Below are 10,000 nucleotides of genomic sequence, written 5' to 3'. Positions count from 1 at the left end.
ACAGACAGGCGCAGACTACCACATATCTCCTTGTCAACAGGCAGACGTGTGTGAGTGTCCTTGTTAAAACCTAGACTGAATTTAGGACCATATTCTGAAACACTTCTGCGCCACACCTCCATTGTTTTTCAAAATGCTCTAGTTGAGATTATATGAGTCTTAAAGGCGTTTTTATATTTCTTAGTGACCGATTAACAAGAATTTTACATTATTAACAGGAAAAACTGTCTCGAAAATCCAGCTAATAATTTTTGTGGCCTTTGAAAATAGTCGTGGTGAGAGAGCAAGGCGTTTCTGAATACAGTACTAATATTGGGGATTCCTTGAGGCTTGCTGTGTGGAGAGACTTGCCTGGAAATAGCGACTGGCTATAAACTTATGACTTAATATTGTGTTAAGAACAATACGGAGGAGAGTAGAATTGTTTTAGTAATGCGATGTCAACGATCTTTATGAAACACTCTGATGTAAAATTGTGATCTCGCAGGATGAAAGGATTTGAAAATGACGCACTGGTGAATGTAAATACATAGCGAGTAAAGTAAAGAGAGACGAGCGATAAATGGAAATAACAACACAACTCACCAATAAACTAAAGCAGCGACCCGTGAACATAACGCTTTCCTATTTTATCCACCTTAGTAATGGGAAAATTTGCTTCTATCTTCACAGTTTTGCCTCTTCCAATAATGAGCTATCAAACTCTTTGTTTCTGTTTTTCTGTCTTGTGTTATTGCTATTGTTACCATTGTTGTTGTTGCTATTGTTGCCGTTGTTGTTGTTGTTGTTGTTGGTATTGTTACTGTTGTTGTTGTTGGTATTGTTACTGTTGTCGTTGGTGGTGTTGTTGTTGTTGTTGTTGTTACTGCTTCTATTGTTACTGTTGTTGTTACTGCTGTTGCTACTGCTGTTATGGATATTATTACTGCTGTTATTGCTGTTGCTGTTGTATTCTCGCCATTATTTTAACCACCTGCGTGCTGTATGTTATTGTTGGTGATACTGTCTCTGCTGCTGCCTCTATTGTTGTTTGGCCCTGATGAACGAGGAGCGGCGAGACACACACCAGCCATCTTTCCCTCCCAGCGCACCTGCACACCTTAAATAGGGACAGGTGAGGTGAGATGCTGATTGATTGCTGCTTCACCTCACCTGATGGAGCGCCGCCCACCTGTGTGTGTGTGTGTGTGTGTCTGAGTGGTTTAGTGAGGGGATGTGTTCTCTTTCTCCTCTTCCTTTTACTTTCTTTTTTCTTTCGTCATCGTCGTCGTCGTCGTCGTCGTCCTCCTCCTCCTCCTCCTCCTCCTCCTCCTCCTCCTCCTCCTCCTCCTCCTCCTCCTCCTCCTTCTCCTCCTCCTCCTCCTTTTTCTTAATTTTCTTTTAGGTTAACAAAACCGAAAGAGATATAAAAAAAAAAGAAAAGAAGAACTCGTTCGCCCAGTCGGTGAGTCAAGATTTACTGTCAGTGCTGCTCCCTCTATTGTTGTTTGGCACTAATGAACGAGGAGCGGCGAGACACACTAGCAATCTTTCTCTCCCCAGTTTTATTCTTTATACATATTTACCTGTTCATTTATTTACTTATTTTATTTTATAAAGTATTTATTTATTTTTGATACACGTACTAAGTTTGATGATCGCCAGAAAGCCTTAAGAAAGTATTTCTGGCGAGAGAAGATTTTTCTGTGACCGCTTAAGATCAGTTCGCTTCTCCTCAGCTATTTTCTTTCTTTCTTTCTTTTTTTTTTTTTGGCGGGGCTTAGAGTTTACCTTTTTTTTTTTTTTTTGGCATTAGAGAGAGAGAGAGAGAGAGAGAGAGAGAGAGGTGTCCTTCCTTGCAGTATTTTGTGGAAGGTGTGAAAGAACATAACAGAGAACACGTCAGTCCGTTCTCTACCACTCACTGCAATGCCTCATATGAACGATCACGCAAATCACGACCATTACGAGGAAGACCAGCCACGAGGGAAGACCTACCCTAACTTATCCTAACCTAATTTAACCTAAAACAGAAGGGCTATTTTCGTAGATTCACTAATGCGTTTATTATTTTATTTTCTTTATTTCATGTCATTGCATTTTGTATTGTGGTGAAAGTATGTATGTGTCTATGTATCTATGCATGTATATATGTTTTTTTTTCTTTTTTCTTAGTATACAGTATAGTTAGTACATAGTTACTACTACTACTACTACTACTACTACTACTACTACTACTACTACTACTACTACTACTACCACTACTACTACCACTACTACCTACTTCTACTACAACTATTCGTACTCCTACCACCACCACCCACCAACACCACCGCTGCCGTGCCGCCATGCTCACCTTATTGATGTGGTCCCTTAGGATGTTGGAGTACATGCAGCACACAGCCTCTAGCGCATTGAAGGCAATGTTGGCTACCACCCAGGGCGTAATGAGGCCGCACCGCTCCTGCCGCCGCCACGAGACCCGAGCGTGAGTGTGACAGTAATGCTTTGTTGGGAATGGACTTGATTTTATAATGTAAGGTACTGATCAAGGGCAACAGGTGCCAGTTCCTAGCAAGCCAAAAGGATCGCTATAGGAAATTTATTGAGTGTGAGTGTGGCAGTTTATTGGGAAGGGACTGGCTTGGGTTGGCTATAGGAAATACGTGAAGAGAGGAAAGGAGAGGGGACAGGAATTCTTTTTCTTTTTCTCTGTTGGGTACCTAGGTGAAATATAAAGGATGTTTTATGAGGAAGGTCGGTGAGGTGAAAGAAGTTAGTGAATTTTTTTTTTTTTTTTTTCTTTGTAAGAGGAGCACTGGCCAAGGATAACAAAACATATATAGAAAGGCCCAATGAGGGGAAAAATAGGTATAAAGAAACTATTTTTTTAGCTTAGAAATTCGCTATTAGAAATACTGAGGAACTGAGATTTTTTTTTTTTTTTTTTTTTTTATGTAGGAAGGATACTGGCCAAGGGCAACAAAAATCTAATAAAAAAAAATGCCCACTGAAATGCCAGTCCCTAAAAGGGTCAAAGCAGTGGTCAAAAATTGGTGGATAAGTGTCTTGAAACCTCCCTCTTGAAGGAATTCAAGTCATAGGAAGGTGGAAATACAGAAGCAGGCAAGGAGTTCCAGAGTTTACCAGAGAAAGGGATGAATGATTGAGAATACTGGTTAACTCTTGCGTTAGAGAGGTGGACAGAATAGGAGTGAGAGAAAGAAGAAAGTCTTGTGCAGCGAGGCCGCGGAAGGAGGGGAGGCATGCAGTTAGCAAGATCAGAAGAGCAGTTAGCATGAAAATAGCGGTAGAAGACAGCTAGAGATGCAACATTGCGGCGGTGAGAGAGAGGCTGAAGACAGTCAGTTAGAGGAGAGGAGTTGATGAGACCGAAAAGCTTTTGATTCCACCCTGTCTAGAACAGCAGTATGAGAGGAACCCCCCCCAGACATGTGAAGCATACTCCATACATGGACGGATAAGGCCCTTGTACAGAGTTAGCAGCTGGGGGGGGTGAGGGAAAAAACTGGCGGAGACGTCTCAGAACACCTAACTTCATAGAAGCTGTTTTAGCTAGAGATGAGATGTGAAGTTTCCAGTTCAGATTATAAGTAAAGGACAGACCGAGGATGTTCAGTGTAGAAGAGGGGGACAGTTGAGTGTCATTGAAGAAGAGGGGATAGTTGTCTGGAAGATTGTGTCGAGTTGATAGATGGAGGAATTGAGTTTTTGAGGCATTGAAACAATACCAAGTTTGCTCTGCCCCAATCAGAAATTTTAGAAAGATCAGAAGTCAGGCGTTCTGTGGCTTCCCTGCGTGATATGTTTACCTCCTGAAGGGTTGGACGTCTATGAAAAGACGTGGAAAAGTGCAGGGTGGTATCATCAGCATAAGAGTGGATAGGACAAGAAGTTTGGTTTAGAAGATCATTAATGAATAATAAGAAGAGAGTGGGTGACAGGACAGAACCCTGAGGAACACCACTGTTAATAGATTTAGGAGAAGAACAGTGACCGTCTACCACAGCAGCAATAGAACGGTCAGAAAGGAAACTTGAGATGAAGTTACAGAGAGAAGGATAGAAACCGTAGGAGGGTAGTTTGGGAAATCAAAGCTTTGTGCCAGACTCTATCAAAGGCTTTTGATATGTCCAAGGCAACAGCAAAAGTTTCACCAAAGTCTCTAAAAGAGGATGACCAAGACTCAGTAAGGAAAGCCAGAAGATCACCAGTAGAGCGGCCTTGACGGAACCCATACTGGCGATCAGAATGAAGGTTGTGAAGTGATAGATGTTTAAGAATCTTTCCTGTTGAGGATAGATTCAAAAACTTTAGATAAGCAGGGAAATTAAAGCAATAGGACGGTAGTTTGAGGGATTAGAGCGGTCACCCTTTTTAGGAACAGGTTGAATGTAGGCAAACTTCCAGCAAGAAGGAAAGGTAGATGTTGACAGACAGAGCTGAAAGAGTTTGACTAGGCAAGGTGCAAGCACGGAGGCACAGTTTCGGAGAACAATAGGAGGGACCCCCATCAGGTCCATAAGCCTTCTGAGGGTTTAGGGCCAGCGAGGGCATGGAAAACATCATTACGAAGAATTTTAATACGAGGCATGAAGTAGTCAGAGGGTGGAGGAGAGGGAGGAACAAGCCCAGAATCGTCCAAGGTAGAGTTTTTAGCAAAGGTTTTGAGCAAAGAGTTCAGCTTTAGAAATAGATGTGATAGCAGTGGTGCCATCTGGTTGAAATAGAGGAGGGAAAGAAGAAGAAGCAAAAGTTATTGGAGATATTTTTGGCTAGATGCCAGAAATCACGAGGGGAGTTAGATCTTGAAAGGTTTTGACATTTTCTGTTAATGAAGGAGTTTTTGGCTAGTTGGAGAACAGACTTGGCATGGTTCCGGGCAGAAATGTAAAGTGCATGAGATTCTGGTGAAGGAAGGCTTAAGTACCTTTTTGTGGGCCACCTCTCTATCATGTATAGCACGAGAACAAGCTGTGTTAAAACCAAGGTTTAGAAGGGTTTAGGACGAGAAAAAGAGTGAGGAATGTACGCCTCCATGCCAGACACTATCACCTCTGTTATGCGCTCAGCACACAAAGGACGGGTCTCTGACACGGAAGCAGTAGTCATTCCAAGGAAAATCAGCAAAATACCGCCTCAGGTCCCCCCCAACTAGCAGAGGCAAAACGCCAGAGGCACCTTCGCTTAGGGGGATCCTGAGGAGGGATTGGAGTGATAGGACAAGATAAAGATATGAGATTGTGATCGGAGGAGCCCAACGGAGAAGAAAGGGTGACAGCATAAGCAGAAGGATTAGAGGTCAGGAAAAGGTCAAGAATGTTGGGCGTATCTCCAAGACGGTCAGGAATACGAGTAGGGTGTTGCACCAATTGCTCTAGGTGATGGAGGATAGCAAAGTTGTAGGCTAGTTCACCAGGATGGTCAGTGAAGGGAGAGGAAAGCCAAAGCTGGTGGTGAACATTGAAGTCTCCAAGAATGGAGATCTCTGCAAAAGGGAAGAGGGTCAGAATGTGCTCCACTTTGGAAGTTAAGTAGTCAAAGAATTTCTTATAGTCAGAGGAGTTAGGAGAGAGGTATACAGCACAGATAAATTTTGTATGAGAATGACTCTGTAGTCGTAGCCAGATGGTGGAAAACTCGGAAGATTCAAGAGCGTGGGCACGAGAGCAGGTTAAGTCATTGCGCACATAAACGCAGCATCCAGCTGAGGATACTGTCAATACTTTGTTGGGGGAGCTGGCTTGGGGATTGCTTTTTGAAATACGTGATGTGTGCGAATGACTGTGTGTGTGTGTGTGTGTGTGTGTGTGTGTGTGTGTGTGTGTGTGTGTGTGTGTGTGTGTGTGTGTGTGTGTGTGTGTATGTATGTGTGTGTGTGTGTGTGTGGTCGCTGTAGGAAATATGTGAAAAAAAAAAGAGAGGAAGGGAAATTTTCTTTGTCACTTATGTGAAATATAACTGAAGTTTCGAGATAATAATTGGTGAGCTGAGAGAAGAGTTAGTGTTTTATTTTTCATTTATTCATCTATTTGGTCATTTATCTGTTTATCAATTTGTTCATTTTTTTTTTTTTTTTTGTGTGTGTTATGTGAAGAACAAGCGAGTAAACATTGACTATATGAAACAAGAACACAAGTATAAAGAAAGCATATTTTTACCTTAGGAATTCACCATTAAAAGTATTGAAGACCCAAGGACATTATTAATAAAGAATGTATAGAAAATTTGAAGGATGAAGGAAGGCCCTGTGCTGTGGAACTCGGTATTATACTTTATGAAGGAAGGAATGAACTTTTGCATTAAGTAGATGGAAACAATATTGGAAAGTTATTAAAAAATGTTTAATGTGACTTGGGTAGAAAGGAAAGAAGGAAAGGAAGCGAGACAGGGGCGGGAGAAAAAGGAAGAAGAGGAAAAAGGGGAGGAATGAGATAAGGAGAGACGGGAGAGGAGGAAGAAAGGAGAGGATGGAGATAAGGAGGGAAGGAAAGAGGGGGAAAGAGAGGAAAGGAGAGATGAAAGAGAGGGAGGGAAGGAAAATGAGAGGAAGGAATGGAGAGAAGTTAGATAGGGGGAGTGGGGGAAGAAAAGAAGAGAGGAAGGAAAGGAAGAAAAAGGCGGAGGAGGAGGAGGAAGGGGATGTAAAGTCTCAAGAGGGAGTTTCGTATTAATCTTGAGAGGAGAACGTTTTCAGATCTGTGGGAATATCGATAGAAAAATATAATTGAAATTCACTGGGTTGACTGTAATTAATCGTCGTAATTGGAATGGTGAAATGCAAATAGTTGATGACGTAAGAAGAAACGGTGGAGTCAAAATTAATAGAAGAGTTGAAGAGGTGAGATACTATCTTGACTCATTTTTGACACTTTTTTCATATACTTTTTTTTTTTATTCCTTTGAGATTTTTCTGAACACTACTACTACTTTTTTTACGGTTCCTCCTTCAAGAATTTTTTTCCTTTACCACTTTGAGCTTTCTTCCTCACCCTTTTCAACTTTCTCTCACATTGTGTATTTTATTTAAACTCGTCTTCACTTCTCTCAAATAATTGTTTTAACATTCTTCTCCTTAAAATTCCATTTCATTCCCTTTTCAACTTAAAAATGCATATTCAATAATGTTTTTTTTTTTTTTGCCTTTACTATCGAATTTTAACTTTTCGTCTCTCCTTTTCCCACTTTTCTCTCAAACTCAACTTTTCTTCCTCTTACCTTGAGTTTCTTATTACAACCCTCTTTGCTCTTTTTCCCCACAACTTTCCTTCCTTCCCCTTGAGGGTTACTGCGGCTCCTGTCATCACGTTAGCCTCCCTCCTTCACTCTAAGGCGCTGCTTCCGAACTCATAGCTGAATTATCCCATTTGGTACGTACGTATAGCACATCTGGGGTGGTAAGGGAAATGTGCCAGGAAAAGTAAAAAGATTATGTGAACTGAAAAAAAAAAACAGTGCTAACACTTTCACTAGTGACGACCGTGTGACACTTGTTAATTCATTTGAGTAGTTGAAGGGGGTGTTACTGAGCAGAATATACAATTACAGGCACATGGTTGAACTATTACGTGATTACTTCTTTTAGCTGATGTCAACACTGGTTTTCGAGATTATATTTTAAACTTGCAAGAACTATTTTAACAAACTAGAGAAACCTTAGCAGCCAAAAGGTTAGGCGCTGCGATTTCCTTAAGGAGTGACGACGCCGGACAAAATCAGGAGCGAATACATCAACATAACACATCAAGTTCCGGACAAAAAAAGAGAGTCGAGACTGAGGTGGTTTGGGCTTGTCTGGAGGAGAGATGAGGAGAATGCTGGGAGGAGGATGCTAGAGGTGAATCTACCCAGCAGAAGAAATAGAGAAAAATCTAAGAGAAAGTTTATGAATGCAGCGCAAGAAGACATGCTTGCAATGGATGTGAATGAGGAAGGCGTAGAAGACTGAGTAAGTTAGAGAAAGCTGATCACTGTGGTGAAAAAAAGAAGACTGGAAAACCACTGTTCTATAGCGCCATATAACCATCTAGCTGCGGTGTCCCACCAGATTCACCCAAAAAGAAAAAATGAGTGATTCAGCCAATTGTTCGCTTGGGATCCTTTCCCCCACCGTAGCTCCTCCCATCAACACTCACCTGCCGTATGCCGATGAAGAGGAAGGAGGTGAGGGCGATGAGAGTGAGGTGTGTGCCAAGAGTGGACATGTACGAGATTTGCACACCTGGAAGAAAGACAAAAAAACAAAGCTTTAGTACACTTTTTCATTACCACCACCACCACCACCATCATCATTACCACTACCATATCCTAAACTCAAACAAGACCCTCCACATCCATAATACACTAACACAAGTCCTCTCCTCCACTACCACCTTTTCGTCCTCCTCCTCCTCCTCCTCCTCCTCCTCCTCCTCCTCCTCCTCCACACATATAATATTCACCCCTCTAAGCACTTACATATTATACAGGTCAAGGGTACGAGTACGTGTGGCTCAAACTAATGGTGGATTTCTTGTGCTTATGACCGAAAAGTATTTAATCTCAGAGTTTTCGTAAAGGCAAACAGGGAGGCGTGTTGCTGTCCCCTTCCTTTGTGTCCCCCTCTCTCTCTCTCTCTCTCTCTCTCTCTCTCTCTCTCTCTCTCTCTCTCTCTCTCTCTCTCTCTCTCTCTCTCTCTCTCTCTCGCGCGCGCGCGCGCGCGCGAGAGAGAGAGAGAGAGAGAGAGAGAGAGAGAGAGAGAGAGAGAGAGAGAGAGAGAGAGAGAGAGAGAGACTATCTTTACAAATATTTAATATCCTCAGGCAAATCTCTCTTCATCTTCTGTTTTTGGCAACGAGAAAAAAATAAAGACAAAAGATTTAAGGATTGAAATTTCCATCAGGATAGGAAGGAGAGAGAGATTAACTGTGTGTGTGTGTGTGTGTGTGTGTGTGTGTGTGTGTGCACCATTCCACACATTGTAGCACATAACCATCACAGTATCAAATTAACCCCTCACACACACACACACACACACACACACACACACACTAATAATGGTCACGAAAGGGAACTTCACGTATATAACATTTAAAGAGAACATCAGACATGTCCGAGATAATACATATATATATATATATATATATATAGAGAGAGAGAGAGAGAGAGAGAGAGAGAGAGAGAGAGAGAGAGAGAGAGAGAGAGAGAGAGAGAGAGAGAGAGAGAGAGAGAGAGAGAGGGATGGGGGGAGGAAAGCTATGTTAGAACACATGGTTCATATTGAGGAGCGAAAACTATGCTGAAAAAAGTGTGTGTGTGTGTGTGTGTGTGTGTGTGTGTGTGTGTGTGTGTGTGTGCAAGGAGACGTACAAGGCATGTGCAAATGTAAGGAAACTTTCCGCCTTGGAACGTTATATGAAATTTGGATGAGGTAAGAGCGTAAAGGCATGATATGAATGTAAAGCCTTCCAGAGTGATAAAAAAAAATAAATAAATAAATAAACTGCTGAACTTATACAGGTGCTAGTGAATGGGAAAGTTTCATATTGGGGAGATTTGAGGAGTGCTGGTAGAGAGAGAGATTCAGGGAGATAGAAAGTTTGTAAAATTTTGGATGTGAATTCGGGCAAATGAATGAATATGTACATTTGTATGAAATTTTTTTTTTAAAGTTTATTCTAGTACAGATGAGGACATAGTCAAATACGCTTTTTCACTCATATCCACAGTGTTTTGCATTTTTCTTCTAGTTTAAGTTTTTTGGGGCACTAAGAATCTAATAGTGTTCAGGTTTTTATGGCGTTTTAAAAGAAGATTAGATATATTCATGCATGGGCTGTCTTGTTTAGGCATATTAAAAGCTACCATTATTTTGTTATGTTCTTATGATCTTATATTTTGTAAGGAGACGGACTGCTAGACTGCTGGACTGACGCCTTGCCCTCCACCCTCTAACTTTAATATGCGTGGTCTTAAGATTCTTCATCACGACACCTTCTTTTCCCCCTCTGGTCTTGTCTCT

General features: G+C 41.6%; 1 protein-coding gene across 4 annotated transcripts in view; it reads right to left on the bottom strand.

Moving 5' to 3' along the window:
* LOC135111552 (uncharacterized) overlaps positions 1-10,000 on the bottom strand; it is a 24,797-nt gene that overhangs the window by 3,544 nt on the left and 11,253 nt on the right. For 3 of the 4 annotated variants that reach the window (XM_064024968.1, XM_064024967.1, XM_064024969.1), the window contains 2 exons: positions 8,136-8,221; positions 2,336-2,443 (listed from right to left, as the gene is read on the bottom strand). In XM_064024968.1, the coding sequence (XP_063881038.1) occupies positions 2,336-2,443; positions 8,136-8,221 (194 nt within the window). The remainder of the gene's footprint in view (positions 1-2,335; positions 2,444-8,135; positions 8,222-10,000) is intronic. The other variant, XM_064024970.1, reaches the window with a different exon arrangement.

The sequence above is a fragment of the Scylla paramamosain genome, chromosome 22, assembly GCF_035594125.1.
Source record: "Scylla paramamosain isolate STU-SP2022 chromosome 22, ASM3559412v1, whole genome shotgun sequence".
Taxonomy (NCBI): Eukaryota; Metazoa; Arthropoda; class Malacostraca; order Decapoda; family Portunidae; genus Scylla; species Scylla paramamosain.
Note: the sequence above shows the minus strand (reverse complement) of the source record. Positions and strands in the feature narration are given on the sequence as shown.